Genomic DNA, 25,348 nt, shown 5'->3' on the forward strand with positions numbered 1-25,348 from the left:
CCTGTAGCCGACAAAGAAAACGACAAACGATTTCCCACTCAAAGATCTAATAATAGATTGTTAGAAGTCACTCATTCTCTGTCCTATATCTGCAGGGACAGCAAATTATGTAAACAAAGCCACATGGTATTCAAAATAATTCAGATTGCCTTAGGACTTATCTAGTGACCGTTAGCAGTATTTTGTTGGAATTCGACTTCTACTAATCCGTCCATAATTGTGTTGAGACATCCCGATATCACAAAATACGAGTTTCTATTCACAGGCAATCACACAATGGCTGCAAGTAATCTTCAATCGTTGTCTAAAGAGGAGTTGAAGAGATTTGTAAACTCGTTTGATGTCGTTTTGTCAGACTGCGATGGTGCGTGCGATAGTTCGCATCATTTATACAAGGAAAGAAAAGTTACCTATATTTGTTGCGTGAATTTCAGGTGTCTTGTGGGTACAAACTGAGCCAATCCCTGGATCACCTCAAGTTGTAAGAAGGTTAAAAGTAATTGGCAAAAAGTTCTTCTATGTGACTGATAACGCCACAAAAACCAGAGCGGAGATTCTTGAAAAATGTAAAAAACTGCAGTATCAGGCTAAATTGGTTAGTTGACGCTAATAATATGCTGACATAAAGAAAAAAATCTGTATAATTGCAATGGCGCGTGGCCTCTGAATATTCATATAAATTGGTTGACAGGAAGAAATTATGTGTACTTCGTACTTGGTAGCGGCATACCTGAAGGAAAAAAATTTTAATAAGAAGGTGTATATCGTTGGTACAGAAGCCATAGGAAAGGAACTGAATGCTGTGGGCATTGAGTATGTTGGATTGGGGGTAAATATCTCATTTTGCAATCCTCTTCGTGACCCGCCACGTTTCACAGAGTATCACATATGACGATACCAATTTTTCAACCCGATCGACTGGTCAGTGACGCGTTGGAGATGATTCAGAACTTCAATCCAGATCCTGATGTTGGAGCAGTAGTGGTTGGTTTCGATGACCAAATTAGTTTTCCAAAAATAGCTAAGGCAGCAACCTATGTCCAGGATCCAAACGTACATTTCATTGGTACAAATTGTGACAATCGAAGGCCGTCGCCAAACTCAAACATTTTTCCAGGTGATATACTTTCTTCAAAGCAAAGTGGCTTATTTTTCAACGTAATTATTAACGCGCCAAAGATGTGCACAAGTACTTTTTTTTTTCGTCATGTGAATTATAAATTAATGTTTCAGAGTCCGGTTGTATGCTGAGAGTGATTGAAGCAGCGGCAAACAGAAAAGCTGTTTTACTTGGCAAACCAGAGCCCTACATGAGCCAAACGATCATTTCCAAGTACGGCTTGAATCCAGAAAGAACTTTAATGATTGGCGACAAGTATGTAGCTGGTCTCTGAACAGTAACGGATAGTCCGATTTTCACTTGAATAATCGATTGTGTTAATTGTTAATTTCAGAGGGGACACAGACATCTTATTGGGAAAACGGTGTGGATTTAAAACACTTTTGGTTCTATCGGGTGTAACGAGGCTAAACGATTTAGAAAGATGGAAAAAATCCGACGACAAAGAGGAACGTGACTTAGTTCCCGATTACTACACGGAGAAACTTTCCGATTTATTACCTGTGCTATTAAATTTATAGGAAAAATAGAATTAAGTGTACCTGAACTAATATTAAGCTCTTTATTAGAATGCCTAAAGCATTGGATGATCTCAATATGTAACAGATGATTAAAACAAAAATGTCGAATCTCGTAGATGAATAGAAATTTGCGCAACGTTTTATTCTTCTAGCTCGCAATTTACATTAACATGTTTTACACATAAGTAGAGAGAATGAAAATAAAGTTCAAGTATGTGAAAAGATTCCATACTTTGAGTAAAAAGTATTTCCAATGTTTTCACATCGTATCGTAGTTATCAGAACTGTTATCATAGAAACGTGATTGCAACGTTGAAACATCAGTTTGAGTCGGAGTTTCTGTATGAACAACTAATTTTGTAAAACCACCGAATGAGATAAAGACCACTTGTTACGCCATCAGAGGCACGTATAACATACGCTTGCTTGTCAGCTAGATGTATTGAACGTTCTTTCATTTGTCCTTGAATCAGAAGGTCTGTGTCTGGGGTATATCACGTTAACGTTTCTATCTAGTCAAGCTTCTAAAATTAACGTTTATGGAATTTTCAATATAGTATATACTGTATTACCCACCTATTGCTCAACGTATAATTAGTGAGTGCGGTGAAATTTCACACATAACTACTCCTCTTTTGTCCATGAAGTTTAAGTAGTGTCATCGCGTTTGTGTTGAGTCACATAAATATTAAATGTATCTGAAACTACATTTCACTCAAGTAACTAATGTGTATCAGGAAGGTCGCTCAATAGTGAAATACATACATGATATGTGTAAATATTGAGTTTCAGGTCACAATAAAAGCTAAACTTACCTTTTCTTGCTGTGGAAATGGCCGGGGTGGATTTGAAGACTCTGAAGAGACATGAAATTGAGGATATTTTACAAGGAATCGACACCATTCTTTCTGACTGTGACGGTGAGTCAATTTTTCGTATAGTGCAATTACGTTACACTTTCAATTACTTTTCACTAGTCTTGAACTCAACAAATTTTTTAGAATCATGATTGTGCAATAATTGAAAAAAATTCCAGGTGTGTTACGGTTGGCTACTGACGCTATAAAGGATGTTCCAAAGACAGTTACCAAGTTGAAACAATCTGGGAAACGATTTTTTTATGTTACCAACAACCCAATGGAAAGCCGTGAGGAATTTATTGAGATATCGAAAAGAATGGGCTACTATCCAAAGCCTGAAGAAATTATTACAGTTGCTCTTCTAGTTGCAAAGTATCTTGAAGAAGTGAATTTTAGTAAAAAAGTATATGTCCTTGGAAGCAGCGGAATCGGTCAGGAATTAGATTTGGTTGGAATTCAGCACACAGGAATAGGTGTAAGTGAAATTTCTTTCCTATGAAGCCGTGCTTAATCAGCCTTACAACTCAAATCTCTCCCTCCTTGTTACTTTATTCGTTCCATGTAGAGAAACCGCATTAAGACTTTGTGAATTTTCAGCCGGATATTATGGATCCAGATATAAGAACCTATGCCCAATCTTTTGTACCTGATCCAGAAGTAGGAGCAGTGGTTGTCAGTTTTGACGTACACTTCAGTTATCCAAAGCTGCTGAAAGTGGCGACATATCTGAGTGATCCAAGCGTACTTTTCCTTGCCACAAGTGCGGACATCCAAATTCCAATATCCAATGTAGCAGTACCTGGTCCTGGTACCCTCCTAAAGTGTATAGAGGTATGCTCCGGGCGAAACGCTACTATTCTGGGAAAGCCTGAGCCATTCATGAGAAAAGTGATCGTCGACGCCTTCAACGTGACGCCGAAGAGGACACTGTTCATTGGCGACAAGTAAGGATATAAGGAGACATTTGTGATTGTAGCAATTTTCATATCCTTTCTGCAACTTCATCACGAACGTGCGTTCTTTGTGTGAAAAACTTTTTACATTTCTTTTACTTTTTACAGTGCTTGTACCGATATTTTGACAGGGAAGCGTTGCGGTATGAAAACTCTACTCGTCTTATCTGGAATATCTAAAAGAGATGACATCAAAGTCTGGACTGAAACTGACAACCCAGAAACAAGGGAATTCGTTCCTGACTATTACACAGATTCTTTAGCCGATCTTCTTCCTTATCTAAAATGTAAAAGTTCAGATTAGATTCTATTGGGAAATAACTAATTCACGAGGCTGGTGAAATGATTTTAAAAAATGTGCTCGTTGGAGAATAATGATGAACCTTCAAAATCTTCAAGTGATTTTGAAATCATTACTAGGAGGCCTATAGCTATATTATCGAATTAGATCCAGCCTCAAACTTGAAAAAGTATATCTTAATACGGTTATGGATCTCAATTTTTATTTATACTACTGTTTGATAAAATATTACACTTGTTTTTCGAATTTTATACAATTTCCTTCAAGAGATTTATTGTTAATAATGTTGGCCGTTTCTTTTTACATTCACTTGTATGACATTCATTTTTAGGGTAGACGTAGTTACATAGTAATTAGGTAAAGAGTACGTGGAAGTTTCATTTAAAAACAATTCCGCCTGCACCAAATGTGAAAGTATGGACGAGCACATGCCTTTTCCAGTCTCTTCTTTCACGTAAAACTCCAAGAACAGACAAATAACCGAGAGGAACAAATTTTTTCTAATTTTTTTATTTACTTTTGCGAGATCAATTTTTGCGCGCATTAGTTTCATTTCCTTGAATCGCGAGTAAATTCAATTTAATTTAGAATCAATTTAAAATAGATCTATATTATATAAAAATTCCGATAACAAGGAATAAATCTTTCACGTAATATACAACAATCGGTCGGATAAAATCAGTATCTTTACTATCATATTGACTTCTACGTCATTAGCGCGCATTAACATAGCCAAGTACCAGTAACCTGCTGCGTTATGGTGTAAAACATTATTATTTTACAGTTTAAAAAAAATGTATCATGGTTTATAGGTACATGTATATACACGTTGTAATATTGTAAATGAGGTCGTACATTGGTCGGCTATGTAGACGGAATGTATTTGCTATCTACAAATTTGAATAATATAGTTTGTAAACTTCAATGTCTCTATTAAAAACGCATTAAATCATTGGTATCGCAACATCGCGCACTCTTCAAATTTATACCTTTCTCCGCGACTATCTTTCTTACAATTAGAGTCAAGTTTTATATTACTGATATATCGCCCATATACAGATGCGCCAAAATCACTAGCATGATATTTATCTGTGATTTCGGATCTATACTTCTTAAATTACATCGCATGCGCGATCCGTCGTTTCGTCTCGCTATAAAATTGTCCGAAGCATCTGAATTTCTTTGCTGAAACTTTCCCGTTCTTTTTCACACTTTATACAACAAATAAATTATTTCACTACATACATACATACACACATATATATGTACATACATCTACACAATTATTAACCGCTGGCATAAAAAAAAAATAAATAAAGTAAATAAATAAATAAATAAAAACGTATCGTAAAATGAAAAAATCATTTTTACGCAGCTGGTGAATTTGTATTGTAGTAGGAAATGCGTTCGCTCCTGGCGAGGTACGCCCACCAATAAAAAACGTTGATAGCTAAAAACAATAGGGGAAAAACTACCCTGCTAGCCCTGTCTATCTTTGAAACCGAATTGTACCTCGGCGTTCTTTTCCGACGTTTTCTAGTCGATATCCTACGCGGAGGTTCCGGCACTGGGGGTGGTGGACTGCACGGCAGGCAAGTCAGCTGCCACTGTCCGCTCGATCGGCGTCGCACTTCCGGAAACGGGATTTCGGAAAGCGGTATCACTTCCACGATCCGTTCTCGACTCGCGGGACACCCTCGGCTGCCTCGAATGCGTGCATTCGATGCAATCGACGATTTCCGCCGCTCCTGACAGGGGTTTAGAAAAAATAACAGCTTCCACAGATCTTCGTTTAGAGAAATTTTTAGTTCCGGTTACCGCTCGGTACTTGGCTATTTTCATTTTTTACCACAATCGAAAAATACGCTTCTAGGTACAAAGTGAAAATTAGTTTTCTAGCCGTTACCGGAAAGTCCAGTATCCGTTACTATTCTTTCTCATTACGATCACTGTTACCAGATTTTCGCGTAACTGTTGCGAAAATTTAATGATCGTGCAACGATAAATTGACGTTAAAGCCTTGTTTAACTTAAAAAGTAGAGTAAACTCACAAAATGATTTTGCGTTGCAATAACCAAAAAAGAATCGACGATAGCGCAAAATGGTTACGCGTATCTCGTTTTTCGTAATTCCAACAATATTAAAACAGTTTTTTCAACGATATCTGTTTTACTGAATTTTTTTAGTTACTGTAACAAATTTCTCAGTATTGTATGATGCGGATTCCCGACCGGTAATAATGGCACGCTGTTCTGTAAAAACTCCGTAACGAATTCAAGCTCATTTTCCGGTTATTCAAGTACATTCAGGAAGTATAAAAGTACACGAACGCAGAGGGAGAACTGGTAGTGGATAAAAAAAATTTTACGGACGAAATAGAATAGCAAGCGTGCTTCCGGTGGTAATGTTGATTTGGTGCCGCAATGGCGTTAATCAATTCGTCTGTCGAATAGCCACGTTTTGATCAAGCATATCTGCAAAAGAAATTAAAAAAATACCCATTTTTCTTTAAAAAAGAATTACCAACCTCGTGTCGTTGGCTAGACCTCGACCAATCATCTTTATCGCTATCGCTGTCGCTATCCATGTCGCTGAAATCCGAGCTGAAGTAACACTCGCCCGATCCGTATTTGGTGAAATAGTGAACAACAGCAAATTGTATAATTGTCGCAAATATGAAAGCGAACGAGAGAAACACGAAGAAATCCAAGGCAGTGGGATAAGGAACTTTTGGAAGATCGGTCCGCGCCTCTAATCCCAAAAAAGTCATCGTCAGCACCGTCGTAATGCCTGTAAAAAAAAAAATAATAATAACGTTGCTAAAAAAAATCTCTTCAACGATCCATGTAAGTTGATCCGTTGCGAGCACTTACCGAGAGAAACTCTGTCAGCGGTTGCCTCGCGATTTAGCCAGAAAGAAACCCAGGAAAGTACAACAAGGAGGATACAGGGTCCGTAAACTTGGATCAGAAAATTTCCCATGTGTCTCTGAAGATGGAAAGATACCATCAGAATCGAATACTCCCCTGAAATATCAGAATAACACACATGTACAGTCGCTCGTTGTCAATAAAAATATTTGCACTTTACATTTTGCTCTTCGCTTCATCGCGTAATCAGCTAAAATAAAACAGAAAAATCGTACAGGATATTTTTATCTGAAAACGATCCGTTCTTCAAGTTCATCTTTTTGCATTGGGATAGAAAAGAGTTGATCCGCAGTCCCTGGCAAAGTTTTTCCCGAGGTTTTTCATTTAAAATTGGCGTTCCCCGTGTATCTCTGGAGTTCGTATCACCGTTGGGGAATACCCCTCGTAGATTTAACTCCCCCGTGAATAGCAGATTGCTCATGTATACCTACGCCCGTACAAGATACATACATACACCTGCTTACATGCATAGTATACTGCCTCCGTACGTATCGAGTCTTTCGCCCAGCGGGTTGGTAGAATAAAAAAAAAAAAGAAAAACCCGGTTGACTAAATTACTCCGGAGGCGATATGTACCCTGCTTTGGAGACCCGCCCAGCTTCCTTTGCACTCTCGTTCAATGTACTCACGAACCGGATATTAGATCCTGGACAAGTTACTCCTCCACCCACCTAGGACCTGCAAGTCCTCTTTGGACTAAATGTCATGCGAAATGGCGTTTCTCGATACGTTGTATAAACGTGTTCACCACACGATACGAAGAGATACACGTAAATACCTGCGGGTGGAGATATTCCCATCATACGAGTTCGCAATTTCATCCCGCTCAAAGCGCCAGACGTTTAATTACGCTGGTATTAAGTAACGTCGCGTGACGAAGAAATTCATGTTATAGGTGAAAATATATCTAAGGTTTTTTCTCGATCTGCTTACTGTGGGTCATTGATGGTGCGGCTGAATGGTTGGCGGTTGGATTAGCGACGAGGTCGAACTGGGAAAGTTTCATATCCTCGGCAATGGCGACTTGTCGAGCCTTGTTCCATTTGTAAATCACGTCTTCGCTCGTGTAACCAACTGTAAACGAAGAGAATCACGACTTCGTTGCTCCGGCGAAAGGGTAGTAATTAGTTACTTCGATGCGAACCGTACAAAACGCGTATACTGTAACATGCTCGAGTATAGTTACACTCGACGTTATAATTAAGTCCGGAAGTTACCCCAGGTTGCCCTCTAAATCCTCGAGCTATTTGTACATCAAACTAGAAATACGAAGCGACCGAGAGCGCGTCGCTTATACACGTATAACAGTCAGGTTCTGACAAGAACTCAAATTTACTTGGATACAAAACAAATCGTTGAACGTAAATCGATTCTTCGATATTCGTTTTCTCCAACTTCGCGATCTTGATAAAAAGCATCATCGAATTCTGAGTAAACAAAGAATTTCACCTCTTTCCCACCAATTGAAAATTAACCAACTCCAAAAATCGCTATAACCGAAAGAACAAATAAATCTGTGACAACTTACAGCTGCCAAATTTAAGGGGGCACCTTTGAATGTCCATGGGAAAGTCCTCGAGGTTCATCGGGCAGCCGGCCTTTATCGTCAACCTGGAGAAAAAAAAAAAGAAAAAAAAGTAAAGAAGAGGAAGATGAGGAGGAGGATCGGATATTGCGGAGTGGCAAAGCCGGGCTCGTTTGCCGCCGGAGGCGAAGAAGTAACGACGATATCTACACTGCAGTTTGAATCCGAATCCGCGTACCACTTTACCCCTTTCAAATTCTAGTTTGAGTTGCTGAGTGCCGCGAGTTACTATTCCGGCCTGCGGACTGCATTCTGCAGATCTATGCAGCTGCAGGTTACCGATCCGTTTGATTCGCCCTGAGTGGTTTGCTGTAGCGATTATCAAACGTACCAGGGGATCACCCTCCACTCGGCTCGAGATTCCCAGCCATCGAACCACCCCCGCAATCTGCGCTCCATGTACCTCTCTCTCTCTCTCTCTCTCTCTCTCTCTCTCTCTCTCTCTCTCTCTCTCTCTCTCTCTCTCTCTCTCTCTCTCTCTCACTCTCACTGTAATAGTTCCGAAGCAGGCTATCGAGAGTCGAGCGTGGTCTTGTCTGCAACCCTCGCTCGATTGAACCCTTCGAGAAGAGCGTAATTCAACCACTGAAACTTTTATGCGCCACCTTAAACTTCGGGACGCGGTGATGCCGAAATGATTCACCGGATTCATCCAACTCAGCTAATCCGAGACTTCGTTCGCTGCTTCCTTATTATAGGTATATTTTTCGATCCGCGATGCAGGATGCAGGCTAAGATCGTCCGGAGATGATGTTCAGGATTTTTGTTTATTACGTTCTACAAATTTTTATCCGATGCCTCGGATATATCGCTGTATCGTATAAGTCGAGCCAATTTCCTTTCCCGTGTGACAAAAAACAATATATAGGTACCATACGTATACGCAAGAAATATGAAATACGTGAAAAAATAGAAGATGACACTTTGAGAAGACTGCGTATATTACGTAAGAGTGAGGGAATAATTATTGCCGGGATAGAGATGAAAGGCCGAAAAGTTTTGGAAAGTTGGAATGAGAAAAAAAATAAACATAATAATAATAATAATAATTGCCCCGCTTCAACGAAGGAGTACAAACTGTATTATTTTCGCGTTTTAATGTATGCAACACGCGACATCCTTTACACGCTGAGAAACTCAATTCCGCAACGCGGGTTCTTTGATCAAGAGTGTTTCCCATGTTTTAATAGCTTTGTCGATTGGCACAATTTCGCTGCAGCGTCAACGCCAGCTTGACTTTGAATCTGGTAGAGGAGTTGACGAGTCCAACCATACGTGTAACGACGTGTCACCAAATACTTGTTTGTTACTTTCAAACTGTACATACAAGACGCGTTGAGAAGGTTGTGTTGCATGTAACCTAAATAATGTAACTGTATAATTGACGATTCGTCCGAAAACGGTTTCAAGAATGCCCAAGACCATTTCGCGTATTTCATTTTCAGCTTTGTGGCGTAAGACTTTTTTTCTTTTTTTTTTTTTTTTGTTTGTTTTCTTAAATAATAATTTCTTCGCGATAGATCGGTCAGTTTGATACAGCCGCGCTGTTTCTTCGTGAACAATCGAGCCACTTAACTCGTGGAGAGATGAGCCCTTCGTCTTCCTGCCTCCTAAAATCACTCGTGATTTCCTTCCACGTTTTTTCACCCTCGCCCTAACGCTTTTCCATCACCGCCTTGATCGTTCCTCCACGTCTTTTCTCATCGCCCGCAACTTATTATCATCTCGCCAAGTTACGCACACACACACACACACATGTAATAGACGTACACGTACATTTGCATAAATTTCGAAGGATGAAGAAGATTCGGAATTTTTCTCAGAATTAATCAAACTTCAAAGCACGCAGTCTCCTTTTTTCAGACCCGAGATAAACGAAACGGAATAGTTCGTAAAACGACCAACTGCCGATCCGACAATATTTTCACCCGAATATTCGAGTTCTAAAAACGGCACAGGCATACTTCGGTGAGTAATTTTATTTGACGAAAAATCCTGTAGACAATCGCGTTTTCAAATATTGTCTCTGCAAAATTCGACTGATCGTCGGCGACGATAATATTATAGAAACATACGTCAGACGACGGGAAAGATTTTTCGCTCCCGTTTCCCTTCGCGATTCCTTCCTTCCCACCCCTCGATCTGCTCGCTGCAAAAGTGTATAATATACGATAAACGTGAAATAAACACCCGTTTGTGAAAATTTGTTTCCACGGTGATCCACCGATTGGGGGTGAGAAGCGTCGAAAGCTGCCAGGATTAGCTGAAATGGGTGGGAGAGTGAGTACGTATACATTTAAGCTCAACTCGCTGACATGTGCAACGACACAACGATGAGGGGGAAACTGCGTATCCCTGATGGGGTTGAAAGCCGTCGCGTCTCGGAGCTTTGGAATGTTTCATCGTTCATCGTTCGTCAACACGTCCCACCACCTACGAGGAGGAACCAACGCCAACTGCCTATTCTCCGCATAATTTCATTTCCAATTAATTCCAGGCAATCGATTTTACGGTACACGCAACGTTCTCATGCAAATTTTTCTTCGCTTCGTTGGACATTTCTATATATATACAGCTACGTAATGTACGATATGATTTAACAGAATTCTTTTTGTTCGATGTTTCTTCCTTATTTTTATTTTTTTTTTTTATCTTATTCAAATTTGGGAAAAAAATTAGTCATCCTTATTCAATTCCGAGATGAGAAACTGACGCGATTTTACACTAGAATACAATTCCGAGACACCCGGTGAGTGATGTCGAGATTCAGGAATTGGCTACGCGTCATTTCGGACAAGTATATCTATATGTGCCGACATACAGGACCCCGGAATCCCGGCCTTAACCGTCGGGGATCACCCTTGACGAATGATGAGGACGTTTCGGTTGTTTCCTTCGGGAAATGAATTGGATTCGTTCCGATTTTTCTTTGCCCTGGTTTACGCAGATGTATTGTTGCAGCGTGCGGGCGAGAAAACGACTTTTAAGACCTCCTTTATTTACACGATGAGTAGAAGAGAGGAAAGAAATTGCTTGCATCTTTCATCCGTTAATTTCTGTTGTACAGCAGTGATTTTGTATGCGGGAAAGTTGAAATTGGAATTTATCTCGTACCGATCGGCGATTGATGGTGGATTATACTTTATGCGTAGTACTATATAAGTGTAATAAATATTTTTTCCACAAGAATTTTTACCCTCACTTCTGCAATATTCAACTGCGTATTATTGGCCCGTTGAATTGTTCGAACACGGAATTGAATTTCGTCCGATGGTTGAAAGCACCCGTGTTTTCCGATTTTTATGAAATTTTTGGAAAAAGACACGAGAGAGGAAGAAGGAACGAAAAATGTATCGAAAGAGATGGTCTGAATTTAATTTTCGTCAGAAATGGAAAAGAAGAAGAGAAGAGACGGTATATTTCGTGGGAGCTGCGTTGCGCTTCCACGAAACGCGAGAGTGTAAAAGCTGAGAGAACTAAAGAGAAAGAGAGTCTCGATGTGGGCGAAAGACACGTCTGATTGATAGGCTCACTATATAAAGTATATGTCACAAGCTAACAGAAAATTGTTGACAAGAAAATTGAGAGCTTTTCGAAAACATTGATGAAATTGTTATGCCCATAACTTATAGGTACCTAAGGTATAAGCTCGAATTTCAGTTACACAGAGATACTGCAGTTTTTATTTATTGCTCGGCGTGTAAAATATGACGTGATATAAATTACAATACATCGATCTAATTAAAAATGACGAGTCTATCTCCCCACTCCGGGTACGTTAGTAAAGCCGAAAAGATAAAGCTACGACGAAATGGTGAACAAGGGAGAAGAATGATTGTACAATTAAAACAAAGACGATTAATTCGTGAGAACGATGACGTTTCATCAGGGAAACGACTAATATTTCACCTCGCCAAATTAAAGCCGATACTAGGATGCTAGGATATTAGGATGGGACGAAGAGGAGGCAGGATTTTGGTGGAAGCGAGGCACTCGCGTTAAAGTTTAAATTTATCTTTTTTTTTTTTCAAGCCGCAAGCATCAAGGCGTACGACCTGTTCCGATTCGTCATCTGTGTCCTACCCACTTAAATTTGATTTACCCAGAGATACTGTGGCGTTCAGGGTCCATTTTTTTACTCACTGTCGCTTTTTGCCTCATCCTCTTCTTCTTCTTCTTCTTCTTCTTTGTTTGAAGAAACTTTGAGTTTACGGGTCTAAAGTTTCGCGGCACGAGTGTATCGGGGAGAGAGAAAGAGAGAGAGAGAGAGAGAGAGAGGGTGAGAGTGAGAGGGGCGGGCTATCAAGGGGAGAGTAAAGTTGGTATTACTTGCGAGTTAAGATGCGGTAAAAGATTTTCAATACCGCCGCCCTCTATCAGGAATTGTTTAACGTGCTCGAGTGTTAGCTGTCTGGAAATCTAGCGGGAATTCTGACAATAAGTTAACGAAGAACCGCGAGAGCGTATTTAATTAAACATGCAGAGCAATCTCATACAGCTTTCGCCGCTTTCGCCGCCGCGTTGAGAAACTTTGGAAAGCCGCGTTACATGCCTATATATGGAAAATTTCGTCTCGAGTAATTCGCATCAAGGGTTCGAAAATTTCGGCACTTTTTTTGCACGGAGAGGCGACCTTGTTCGGCAGGATTTTGTACCTATGTATTAGGTAAAAACGTGGCTTGCCACGGATGGAAGCGGAAATAGAAGCCTAGGGGATGTTACAGCGGCCGGCAGAGGATCACGTTTTCCAATTGTTTGCTTACCGCGTTATTAGCGTGGGCGGTAGCAGAAAAAGCTCGCTTTCCTACATCTAGTCTCGTTTTTCCATCCAACTTTCTTTCTTGCCTGGACCAATAAATCCCGAGGTACTTCTTGCGAGGCGCGACGTATACTTTCGCGAATATCACGCTTAGCAAATACTTGCGAACCTACGTTACACCAAATACTCGAGTGGTATGCTCGTCTTTCCGACGTGAGAGGGTAAGAGAAAAAAAAAAAAAAAAATACTGCCGTCGTGCGATTCGAAGATGAGGGAAGAATACGACAAGGAAATATATAGCAAAAATATGGAAAATTATTTGCTTGATTGGAAACAACGAGATTACGTATCTTCCTAACTCGAAAGTAACAACGTTTGTTTCCTCATCGACCGAGCTGAACGAAAGCATAATTTAGGTAAATAAAAAACGGAAACGATGTGATAAAATTGAATCGATGAACCGATTCGCTTCTTGTTTTAATTAACGCAAATTGCAATACTTTGGCCAACTTTTTTCCACTCCTTTGTTTTCTTTCGCGCTACACGGTGAGTCTTTATTTACCACGTCGTAAGATAATATTATTCCCGTGCCAAATTATATTCACCACTTAGCCGATGAAAAGTTCGTTGGGTAAAAACGCGTTGTAACGACGAAAGGTTTCCAACCGCTTGCCAGGAGTTGATTTTTATTTTCACTCTTCGTTTACGCGTCGCTGCTTATGAATTCGCACATCGATGCAACGCCTCTGGTATTCCCTTGGCTCTCGATTATTCCGCATTATAAATCCGTAGTCTATTTCTCTTTGAGTTACTCTTCGGAAATTTCTTCGCCGCCTTCGTAAAATAACGACATCTAAATGGCACGGCAACTTTGTCGATCCTAAAACGACTCCGGCAGATACGCGTCTTCTCAACTTTATCTTTTCCCGCTTAAGCGCAAATCTCTACAATCTGAACAACCGCATCTCAACGAGCGGAGCCTCCGACGTAGGGACGTAAAATCATTGATAAATCATCGCCAAAATCACTCTCTTTTAAGCCCTACGAGAATTTTTCTTCCCACTTATTAATCCCGCACCTTCTCCTAAGCCGGCTCCGACGAGGTTTCGAGGAGGACCGAATTCATACAGAGTTAATGAAAAGGCGAATTAGCGCCTCGGATCGGATATTTCACGTCGGCGTTAATCGCACGATGTGCAAAAGGAAGTGGAATTAGGCAGCTTGAGTTTGACGTTGGCCCTCACCTCGAGCTGTAAAGCACCCTCCCGTCCTGATAAAGCCTGACGAATCTGTTCGGGCTTGTTATCGTGTGAAGGTAGCTCTGCTTCCCGTTGTAGAAATAGGTGTCGGGCTTCCATATCCTAGCGAGCATCGATATGCTCAGGGCCAGGGTCTCCTTACCGCCCTTAAACGCCAGCCGTCTGTCGACCCAGGACTGCCGGAAGTAGCAGTCCATAGAGTAGGTCTGCGCAAGGTGTACACGAATTTCACAAATTTCCACAAATTGATTATAAGCCAGGCAAGCGGTCGACGAAACGTGTCGCTCCGAAGCAGGAAGTATTATAATATTAAGGAGCGGACGTATCAAGACTCCGCGTTACAAAAGTGGACCAAATTTTGGTCAAAAGTTTGCAGTACCAATAGCGCCGCTCGTAGCGCTGGTATCGTTTGTTCCGATGCGTCTGATGGATGGCAACGCCAATAAACCGTCAAACTTCTGCGCGCGCATACTCCCGATGGAACATACGAAGCCAGCGCTGTGAGCGGCGCTATCGGTACTACGAACTTTGTACAGGAATCTGTTCCACTTTTGCCATCCGACGTATAATAAGCGAGATATGTCTCCTCCCTAATACCAAGGTCCGTGTAAACAGACGAGTGGATAGAGGAAGGTCTTCGCAGGAGGAATATTCCGAAGGGTTGTTAATTGGTTTTTTTCTTCTTCTTTGAATCAAGTTTCAAGAATCAAAACTTACACATTGTACAGAAAATGGAACAAACATGGCAAACAGGCAAAGACCTTCCCTTGTCCACTCGTCTAATCTACGGACCCCTTGCCTGATGTTACTTCCTTCTTCGAAGTACCGGCAATCTCACCATGTCGACTTCGGAGATGGGTCCCATGCTGCGCACCATGATGTCGACTTCCACCGTCGCCGGAGGGCCGCCGAAATCCGGGCGAACACTGTTGTCGTATCCCCGCAGCAGGTTGTCGAGAAGCTCGGAAATGTTGCCGTGGTTGTTGCTCTGGGTTCGCTGTTTCCTCTGCAACGACGGTTTCGAGCCGGCGACAGCTCTGCGAAGAGAATAATCCCCGATAAAACTTCGCAGGGACGTTTCTATCGCGAGCTCGTCGCTCTCGTTTTTTACGAGAACAATCTGCAGGCGTGCGGAGTAACGAGAAAACGAGCAGAAAAACACTAGAGAAATTTGAACAAATATTGGGAAGGCACAGGGTGAAGGGGGAACAGGGGAATATCTGCGGAAATTTTCCTCGCCTAGAACCGCGCGGCGAGCTTGAGCTTTGCGTTATAGACCGACGGATTCGGTGAATCGAGTGGCCTGGTTGCTCAGTTGGATTTTCTGGCATCGGACCACGCCGCGCCGTCTCTCCGTATTCTGGATATCGGATTTCAGCTCTTCGGCATGCCTCCGTGCGTTTCCGCAGCCTGCCGCATGTAAAACTCGTGTCGTGGATTTGCTGGGAGAAAAAGAAAGAGGATAAGGGAAAAAAGAAGAGGGAAGGAAATACCGGAACCTTCGCACTAATATGCAAAAGAAGCGACAACCGTGCGAGATGAACAATTTAATTAATTAAAACGAAGTTATCCGTGATTCCCCAAATTCGGACTCGATATTACAGCTGTCGAAATGAATTTCTACTCGCACCAACAAATTACCGAGCTTTTGTATCCACGCATCGACAAAGCATCGCTCCGAGATGAAATGGGATCGGTGAACGGCGGCGTGAAAAATCCGCACGAAGAATCGTTTGGAATTTCATTCTAAACGATGTTCAGTCCGCGTTTTTTTACCTCGCAGTTTGAATTCTCAGGATCGACAATGCGGTGACCTGATTCTCTCTTATTTTTCGCCAATTTTTTTTTTTTTCGCACACGGACGCGTCGTTTGGCTACCCTGTTTCGCTTCCACCTCCCATGAAATTAGGTTTACTAATTCTTCCGGCAGTTCTTCGCAGAGTTTTAATCTCGTCATTGAAAAGTTGGAGCTTTTCCGAGGTTCGGAAAATTCGGCTAGTCGGAAAGTCGCGAGATCAGGTAGGTATGTACGTACATCAACGTAAGGCTAGGCTGGATTTTAAAACGTCAAATGGAGGGAGACGAGGAAAAAAAATCGACGCGCCAAGTCGCGATTTGTTTGCGAGGAATTATACCCTGAGAAGTGTGCAGCTGCAAAAGCGACGAGTCGTTAATACCGAAGCTCGTTTGTCGTCTCGCTTAATTACCCATCTCGCGCCGTGTAAACTTATACCGATATATCATACATATTATTATCAACTCGCCGTGTCTCGAGACTCGGTTAATTGAACGTATACTCACAGAAACGACGCGTAGGTTGTCAGGAGGTTCGCAATTGCTAGGAGGGCAAGTTTCCTCATGATTTTCGCATCGAGTCGGCCTGCATTTCCTTCACTTATTATTATCCACACTTCGTCCTCCTCGTCCTCGTCCCCGCCGCCGTCATCTTCCTCCTCCTCCCGCTCCTCCTCCCTCGGCGTGAATCTGCAACAGTGAAAATTTTAGCGATAAAACCTAGTTTTTGCACAATCCGTCATCCCACAGGTAGGTAAACGCATCAAACCGAGCACACGCGTGTCGAGTCAAAGTGGAGTAACTCGATTTACGTGAACTTTGTTACCCCGTGCTTCACCGGCAACGAGGGTAATAATTGAGCGGAATTCAAAGAGGGCTCTGAAGCCTGAAAAACCAAGTTAGCAAATCAAGAGCCTCGGCTTTCGATGTTATCGCAGCACAAGGTACGATCCGATTCAACCCTTACGTAATACCGAGAGCGGTATCGCTGTTCGTTGCATAACGAGCATTTGAATAATTCGAGGATATTTCCAATGAAAAACAATTTCTGCTGGTATTCTAAATTATACCCATCGTTATCGGGTATTTGAATATTCCCGAGTTTCCCCGAGTTACGAATTCAGCCGCGTCAATTCGAAATAATCGCCAGCAATCGGGCAGGACGGGTGAAAAATATTGACGTTTTCGTAATCAGCGATAGTGATTCAATAATGACAATGCGCGCATCGCGAATGCATAAGGGGTTTGGGGAGGGGGAGTGGATTTTGCATCAGGTCACGCTCGGCTTGTCAAAGCCAGTCATTCGTTCCCGCGGGATGAAAATCAACAAATCACCAGATCCGTATCCCGCTCATTTGTTACTCGTTGCAGTTCCCGGTGTGCGTATCTGCTGCAGTATGTCATGCGAAACGATTCCGTTCAAATATTGAAGGAAAGGGTTTTTTTAAAGTGGAAAAAACCAAACGATCGATCACGCAAATCGTAGAGAGAAAAAAAAAAATAAATAAAAAAAACAAGCAAAGTATCCGAGCGGCGTCGAAATCGGGACAAACGAATCGCGGGTTATTTGACAGAAGAGTCCCCAGGCAACGTGGAAAAACAACCGTTCATTTTCTGTGAAAAATTGAAGGAAATTTTCGGGAATATGTGCTTTCATTGAATACCATCAAATTCCGGTTTTATGAAAATTACGCGACATTTTTATCGCACAATCGCCTGGATTTCCTCGTCCTCGATTCGCATCCCGGCAGAATATTTTCGGTGATATCAAATTTGCCCGTAGCCTCCAGTGATTCAGGTAAAGTGTCTCTCGGTTTCGCAGCGTTAAAAATCTTTTCTCGGACGATTTTATTCTTCTTCCTCTGTCGAACTAAGATCAAAAACTTTCGCTCAAGTGAACCGCGGCAAGAGAAGCAAGACAAAATTAAAAAAAAAATTAAAATAAAAATCTTCGTTCTTTTACCAACCATTGCCCGTATCCTCACATTTTCCAATTACAAAATAAACCTTGAAACGTGTTGTATATAGAGAGTGGAAAAAAAAAAGTTCCCAGATTAATAACATATCTTCAATTTTCCCTAGAATATTTACGTAACCTCGGAACGTTGCTAAAGTGAGAATTCCAGTGCCGCGAAAGGTTTCATTATTATTATTATTATTATTATTATTATTATACGTATACGCACGTGTATGGCATCGTGCGCCTCGCTGCACGGTGAAACTGTTTTACATGTTACTCAACACCGGTCGTGTAGACGGGTCGAAAATGCGGTAGAAGATGATGCATAGGAATTAAAAATTATTCAAATCCGTGCTTCCGCAGCCGATCCGAGTTTCCACCGCGTGATGCTGGCCGCGTGACGATCCGGACAGTCAGCCAGCGATCCCGTAGATCGTACGAAGATCGCGCGGCCGATCCAGAGTCGAGGCGAGATGGTTCGGGCTTCGAACCCCCGGCTGATGGCCCGGGTCCTGGAGGCCGTCAAGCACCTCGGCGAAGGGCGAGGATCCTCGGCTAAACAAGTCCTCGAGGTGCTTCTCAGGCAGGCGAACGACGACCCGCCGACTAGAAACCTCGCGATGCAGGTCACTGATTGCTCTCTAATTTACCCACACAATCGACTAGCATCTCGACAAAAACACCCGACCCCGAGATCGGACGAGTTGCGGAACCTTCAAAGCAGTTCCTCCGGCATCAGATTATAATTTTGCGAAAACTCGCCTCTCCGGTTATCGTCGACAGTCTGATGGAATTCTTTTGTGCCATTTCTTTCCTCCAAAAAGCTCTTGGAATTTCTGTTACATCGCTTGAGAAATCGCTGTTAGGGCACTTTTCCGATTTTTATACGTTCCGTGTTCGATTTCCTTGTTTATTTAAATAATTGATTTTTCACTCACAGAAATTCGACCGATTTTCAAAAAGCTTCCAAACACGAGATCGGAGAATAATGTTTAATAGAAACTTGACGCGTCCGCAGGTTCATCGAGCCCTGAAAAATGCGGTTACGGCGGGTCTCCTGCAGTTGCGTAGCGGGCGATACAAGATGCTGATACCTTTGAAAACGGGCGTGAAGAACCGTTCCGGAAGCGGGAAAGCGGTCAAACCGAGAACCGGAAATCCGGCAGCTGCAGGAAGGAAAAATGAGGATATTGAAAAAGCGACAGATTCACCGAGTCCGCAAGCTCACGACGCTCGTCCAAAGAAGAGGTGCGAATTGTTTGTTCGTTCGATCAAACGAACGGACAAATTTAACAGTTTGTATGAGAAAAGCTGCGGCTAACCGGTTTTCAATGATTCGCTTCAGATGTTCGCACTGCAAAAAGCACAAGCGAAGATCGAGCAAGCGTCACAGAAAGCGAAGCTCGCGGAGGCGAAGACGTCCTACGAGACAGGCGAGGGAACGAGAGTCCCGGAAACGTCGTCGTCAGGGTGACGAGGAGGTTTCGACGCGGCCGGACCGACACCGAAAATCGGACTCTCCCGGTGCCCGAACGGTTCCTGGTAACGGGCACAAGTCCGAGAAGCTGGGCAAGAAGAGGAGGAAGTTGGACCAGGAGAACAACGGGCAGGATTACGAAACCCACGATTCCGTAATCAGGAATCGATCACCCTCGTCTTCCGGGTCCGAGGGCGAGAAAGACGAGCCTCAAAAAACCACGAGGGAGAAACTGAGCTCAGCAGGTAAGGAGGTCGATTCGATAAGTCGAGAAACAGAAGTTTGGCAATATACGTACACTGATATCCAAGTATGTTTTTAGTTACATTGAAGTTCGCACCATTAAATTTATCGCATAGGTAGGAAATTTCATTCCTATCGTCTCTTTTGAACCTCTTTTTTGTTGAAACTGTTGAAAAATAAAAAAAAAAAAAAAATCACTTCATAATATCTGGAGCGATTTTGTCAGGCCGTAAAAGAGACTCCTCGTCTCATCGAAGAGGCCCAAACGTGCGAAGAAGGAGTTCGATGAGAGGAACACGCTCGCCTCGGCGAACCGGAGGATCGCATCAGGGGGGATCTAATCACCGCTGCACGATGGATGCGGATGCATGCGAAGACGGGGGGATGGATCGCTGCGACGACGAGACGCAGGGTGAGAATGTTCACGATAATTCGGACGAAACGATCGACGTTGAAAAAGACGCGGCAGCGGCAGCGGCCCGAAACTTGCGGAACAGCGGCAGCGACGACAGTCTTTAGATTTAAAAGATTTTTGAGAAGAGAGGGAGAGACGAAAATATATTAGGAGACTGAAACCCATCGGAGGACAAAAGAAGGAAATCGAAAATTTGGAAAACGTTGCGAGCTTGCAGGATCATTAGTGCCTAATTTGTTCGAATTGATCGTAGATCGTGAAGCGTCGATCTTTCTACACCGTCTTATGATAATAATTATTTACTTTTTGTCATTTACATACGAAACATAGTCGTCCCGTTTTCATACGCATGCCGAATGTATATACATGTATTTATATGTACCCCCCTTGTGGAAATATATATCTATAACATATATAAAAACATGCGACGATCCGTGTGACTAGAGATTTGACTAGATTTGACTCGGTCTCCGACTAATAAAAGTTTTCCGTCATATTAGTCCGGATCGTCGAAGTTGCTCCCAATTTACACCCTATAGATATATGATAAATTATATCGCGTGTACTTTTGTCCCCGAGCTTTCGCTTCGCGCAGAGACATCCCCGAGTGCTTCATAACTCCAAACATGTATAATCGGACACGAACGCGATGTGGATGTGCATGTTGTTTCCCTCATTTCTCGCTCGATCGGTTGAATTATTGTTATTATTATATTCGCCCGAACGTGTCAAGAGCGACAAGAAGTTTCAGTTATTTCAGCAACATTTCGGGGAACGTTCTATAACGAATACGTATACATACTTATACCCGTACACATTGTATACATATACGTACACGAAAATCTACCAGCAAAACTGTACGCCCTACAAATACTATGACCATTGTTTTAATTATCACATGTGATTGGACCAAGTACGTACCTATCCTTTCGTTATCAATCACCGTCGTTATTTATTGACCAAGATTTTAACCTCATCCCAAGGATACAGATAATCAAGTGTTATCAATATTTCTGTCCCATGGTATCAATTTCAGTGGAAACTACTTACATAAGAATTGTGGGAGGGGTTCAAGAGTCTTTGATAATAACCTTACGTAATTTGTGAAAGACCTCGTATCGGTTGTAGAAAGTACGTACATTCGACGACGGATAAAACCGGAAATCATGATTTATTTATTCCACAGGAAGAATTGTTATCTTTTTTTCAAAACAGTCGTATCAAATATGTATACAATTTTTGAGCGGATTCGAAATTTTCGGTGATTCTAAAAACTCAGCGAATATACCTATATACATCGTATTACACCTGTAGACGTGAATATGTTGGATTGCATATAACATGCGTGAGGCAAAGTGAAAAAAAAAAAAAAACTATCCTCTAGCTAATTCTCAATTTTAATAAATGCAAACAAGAGAGAAAAAGAGAGAAAAAAAAAACCGGAGCAAGTTGGCTCAAAGAGGAAATTTCGGGATTCCCTAATGAAAATCCATTAATTCTCCGCAACACGTCCTGCAAACACGTCAAAGAAATTTTTAATATCACGTCTTACTTTTCACACGATTCCGTTATATTAAAGTAAATATTTTCCTGTTTATCAACACTCTCATTATCACCAGTTTTTCATGGAAAATATTCAATAAACATGGGGAATTAGAAATTTTCGCGGGGAGTAGAAATTTAATTCATGATTTAGGTAATATAATAATTATACGCATTCACCTCTCCTTTTTTTTTATAAACCGCTCAAATTACAATTTATCGGAAAGGGAAACGATTCGCAAAGAATTTGTTTTTTATCAACGTACTTCTATCTTATGTGTTTATATACTTATAAATAGTTCCGGCATCTCGTTAGCGACGCGCACATTGTGCAAAATATAAAACGTGTGTGATTTCACGAGGGTGAGAAGACGTCCCTGTATGGAATTCCCACCGGGGGGATAAGATTGAAAGGAAGATCTTATAAAACGACGCTCTCGAGTTAGTCAGTCAGTTCGTTCGTACGTACGTTTGTTCGTTATCGGCAGACGCTGTAATCACCCTCATATTTCAGTTCGTCGTCGCCGCCATCGCGTCTCTTCGTCAATCTCCCTGCAGGGAGCGAGCGAGATAGAAATATTTCATTCCTCCACCGCCAGCTGCCCCGATTTTTGTCCCAAGAAGGAAATAACCCGCGTTTCCGTTCGTTCAATTTTTGACCTCTCCTGTAATACGTAGCTCACGATCAAACTTACACCCGGACGTTCGAATATAATTGTTACACTCGACAGAGAAATGTTGGGGATTTGTAAGTTACGCAATTGTAGGTAATTCTGAATTCGGCATGAAGTCTGCAGTAAAATAAGAAAGCCTGAACTGACCGTATTGGGTGTTGAAACTACAAGTAATACGCAAGATTCACGTGAAATAATTGTACCTACGAGATAGAGATATCTGAAACAGCGGCGTTATTGTACAACGATTATCAATTGATCGTGATAAAAAATACGTGTGTATTGTGAAACGATAATTTCACGATATCGATCACGTTTAATTGTGAGAATAAAGTCAACATTTGACTGTAACAATTATTAATTCTGGCGCAAATTAAATAACGGATAACTTGAAACGATTAATCAACTCTTACTGTAAGAGAGACAGGATTATACTACCAATTCTGTAATTCTACTCTCGAATCCAGAATCTATGTGATTAGACTGATCAGCTGCACGATATGGAGAGTATACTGATCTGATCGATTCGTACGAGGTTAAAGTTAGAAACGTTATCGGAAAAACTCTATATTTTCTTAATTTAACAACGATTTTGAAGGAACCAAGATTTCGAAATATGAGAATGTTTTGTTTTATTATGGTTTACCGAATTTCAGACAATTCCAAAATCGCGAAATAACGGCTTGTCCTCAGCATAAGAAAAAATAAAATGTAGATTTTACATACCCTGTGGTGAATATATGGAGAACACTTTTTTGGATTGAAATCTAGGTACATTAATTGTAGTAGATCTATCAAAGCATATTTTAAATCTTACCATTGGTTTTGCAACTCTTATCATACGATTTGTAAATCATGCCAAAATTGCTGTAGATTCAACTCCAAAAAAATGCTCTCCGTAATATATTTATCACAGGAGATGTAAAATCTTGTACAATATTTTTCTTTTAGTGTGTAATCCGATGGTATTATTCGTGCTCCAAGTATGCGAAGATAACGAGTCGTATTGAATAGCCGACTGCGCTAATTGATGCAAGTTTATCGAGATCGTTTTGCGAGTATCATCGACACGTCGCAATTGATTGGTTTGCACTTAGTTCTTATCGTACGCACACTGTATTGAACGGTATTAAATTAACCCGCTCGGTTTGCCCGCGATAATGCGTTTTCAACTGTAACACGTGCGAGGGGTGGATGAATTCCATTTTAGGGATTAACGAAAGTTGTAAGCTGAAAAAATACCCGATAATACCCGGAGTGGCACGTCACGTAAAAAATTGGAAACACATTGCGGACATTCGGTGTATTTTGATTCTAGAATGAATCTATGTAATAATCACAGATGGCTGATACGTGAGAATCCGCAGGTATTTTAAAATCGATTAGTTTCACTCGCAATCAAACGGATGATAAATCGAATTATACATCCCTTCGTTAATTCATGAAACTAATTTTCCCCTCGTTCCTATATTCTACATCGTAACGAAATTATCAGCTAAGCATGAACCACTGAAAATTTTGAACCGTCAATTCGTCTCGTGTTTGCGAGTAATTTTTTCCATCGGATAAAAATTTAAAAAAAAAAAAAATAAATAATCTTTACTCTTACCAGAGAAGAGATGTATTCTCGAAAGCTGGAATCACTCGTTTTTATTATCTGCACTTGGACGAAGTCAACTGCAAGAGGTCCGTACACAGACCGGTGAATTTTTCCACAAAAGTCACAAAGAAACCATCATTTAATTTTACCACTGCGGCTGCACTTCGTTAATATAAAAACGAAACTGTACAAGGCAGGCTAACCAGAGATAATGCTGACAAAAAAAAATAAAAAATAAATAAATAAATGAAATAAAATAAAAAAAAAACCACACACACACACACACACACACACAGAGGCACACACAATTTGCACGCAAAGGGAGAATTCCGTCGCACTAATTGACCGATAAATCAATCAATCAATTGAATAATCCGCACGATTATCGGCTTACAGGAGATTCGTGGGAAATGAAATGGTCAGGGAAAAATTCTTCATCCTTACGCCGATTCGCGTAGGGTTTCTACAATATTGCGAAAAGCACGTGGCCGCGCCACGACGCGCACTGACGATCGGTCCCTGACAGCTGTTGGCCGGGGGTTGGGGTTGTCGCAACCCCCCCCCCCCCCCCCCCACCCCCCACCCCACTCCCCCCACATCTATTCTCCCGCCCTCTAGTTCTGCTCTACAATATTCACCAAAGCGTAAGGCGAGAGACGGTGACTGACGCGTGGATGCTCAATCTGGAAGGGAGTCGTCTTCGATTCTCGAATACCATCGTCGATTAAAATTTGAAAAGCACGTTCGTGTAAAGCTCTATCGAGAGATTCAAGATTCCAGTGGCGATTTTTATCACGATACGGTGAATTTATTGAAATAATAAAAGAACATTGTACACCGCGCAACAACTCGACATTTGTACGTATTGTTGATTGTTTCGATTAATTCGTTCTGCAATATTTCGCGACAGTCTTGTAATATTTTCAAATTCGATATTTAACACCTCGTCGAAGCGTCGGTATTTTGAATTTTAACAAAAAGCCAAAGGAGGACGCGAAAATCGATTAGATCGTAAGATCGGGAATGTTGAGGACTGATGGGGAGAGATCGAGACGACTTTCTTATTAAAATCATAGCCGCGCGGAATTACATTGCGACATGTTTTATGGATCGGTTTGCGATTGCGAACGTCTTTCCGTTCGCTTTAGGGTCTCTTCCCGACAGTTCGTATATGATGTCGTTTGTAAAAGTATACGTACAACATCCCGTATACGTTTCAGAACTAACCCAGAGATTCTACGATAAATCAGCATTAATAATGGTATTCCAATATAATATAATATCGTAATAAGAATATAAATCGACTGATATACCGATCGAATTTAATCGTTCAACGATGAAAACCCTTCTGCAAC

At 41.5% G+C, this 25,348-nt stretch overlaps 3 protein-coding genes across 4 annotated transcripts; 2 read left to right on the forward strand and 1 right to left on the reverse strand.

The window, feature by feature from the left end:
- Positions 1 to 99: 99 nt before the first annotated feature.
- Positions 100 to 5,168, forward strand: LOC124221590 (uncharacterized). The gene is made up of 10 exons (XM_069137093.1): positions 100 to 364; positions 435 to 595; positions 692 to 813; positions 879 to 1,117; positions 1,234 to 1,375; positions 1,455 to 1,632; positions 2,447 to 2,561; positions 2,678 to 2,976; positions 3,099 to 3,445; positions 3,563 to 5,168. The coding sequence occupies exons 1-10, from the start codon at positions 277 to 279 to the stop codon at positions 3,756 to 3,758; spliced, it is 1,887 nt and encodes a 628-aa protein (XP_068993194.1). The 5' UTR covers positions 100 to 276; the 3' UTR covers positions 3,759 to 5,168.
- Grd (GABA-gated ion channel) lies at positions 4,303 to 24,474 on the reverse strand. Of its 2 annotated transcripts, none has more exons than XM_046631333.2 (10): positions 24,438 to 24,474; positions 24,003 to 24,207; positions 16,590 to 16,772; positions 15,127 to 15,325; positions 14,274 to 14,494; positions 8,214 to 8,296; positions 7,619 to 7,759; positions 6,629 to 6,781; positions 6,283 to 6,545; positions 4,303 to 5,503 (listed from the first exon to the last, which is right to left on the reverse strand). In XM_046631333.2, exons 3-10 carry the CDS (start codon positions 16,646 to 16,648, stop codon positions 5,123 to 5,125), a joined length of 1,500 nt encoding a protein of 499 aa, XP_046487289.1. In that variant the 5' UTR covers positions 16,649 to 16,772; positions 24,003 to 24,207; positions 24,438 to 24,474; the 3' UTR covers positions 4,303 to 5,122. The 2 variants fall into 2 exon arrangements, with proteins under 2 accessions (XP_046487289.1, XP_046487290.1); XM_046631334.2 differs by having other exon boundaries at positions 24,388 to 24,472.
- On the forward strand, positions 18,516 to 20,281 carry LOC124221591 (zinc finger Ran-binding domain-containing protein 2). Its single transcript, XM_046631770.2, has 4 exons — positions 18,516 to 18,668; positions 19,061 to 19,290; positions 19,388 to 19,764; positions 19,989 to 20,281. Exons 1-4 carry the CDS (start codon positions 18,516 to 18,518, stop codon positions 20,279 to 20,281), a joined length of 1,053 nt encoding a protein of 350 aa, XP_046487726.1.
- Positions 24,475 to 25,348: the final 874 nt, after the last annotated feature.

Source organism: Neodiprion pinetum, chromosome 6 (genome assembly GCF_021155775.2).
Source record: "Neodiprion pinetum isolate iyNeoPine1 chromosome 6, iyNeoPine1.2, whole genome shotgun sequence".
Taxonomy (NCBI): Eukaryota; Metazoa; Arthropoda; class Insecta; order Hymenoptera; family Diprionidae; genus Neodiprion; species Neodiprion pinetum.

Bases quoted from the DNA above. Each gene is read 5' to 3' on its own strand.
- LOC124221590 (XM_069137093.1), top strand. From the start codon at position 277: ATGGCTGCAAGTAATCTTCAATCGTTGTCTAAAGAGGAGTTGAAGAGA. The intron at 2,977-3,098 runs GTAAGTGAAATT...GTGAATTTTCAG, and splicing joins TTCAGCACACAGGAATAGGT to CCGGATATTATGGATCCAGA. The intron at 3,446-3,562 runs GTAAGGATATAA...TACTTTTTACAG, and splicing joins ACACTGTTCATTGGCGACAA to TGCTTGTACCGATATTTTGA.
- LOC124221591 (XM_046631770.2), top strand. From the start codon at position 18,516: ATGGTTCGGGCTTCGAACCCCCGGCTGATGGCCCGGGTCCTGGAGGCC. The intron at 19,291-19,387 runs GTGCGAATTGTT...GATTCGCTTCAG, and splicing joins GACGCTCGTCCAAAGAAGAG to ATGTTCGCACTGCAAAAAGC. The intron at 19,765-19,988 runs GTAAGGAGGTCG...CGATTTTGTCAG, and splicing joins GGAGAAACTGAGCTCAGCAG to GCCGTAAAAGAGACTCCTCG.
- Grd (XM_046631333.2), bottom strand. From the start codon at position 16,648: ATGAGGAAACTTGCCCTCCTAGCAATTGCGAACCTCCTGACAACCTAC. The intron at 14,495-15,126 runs GTGAGATTGCCG...CACCTTGCGCAG, and splicing joins CCATCTCCGAAGTCGACATG to ACCTACTCTATGGACTGCTA. The intron at 6,546-6,628 runs GTAAGTGCTCGC...TTTTTTTTACAG, and splicing joins CGCTGACAGAGTTTCTCTCG to GCATTACGACGGTGCTGACG.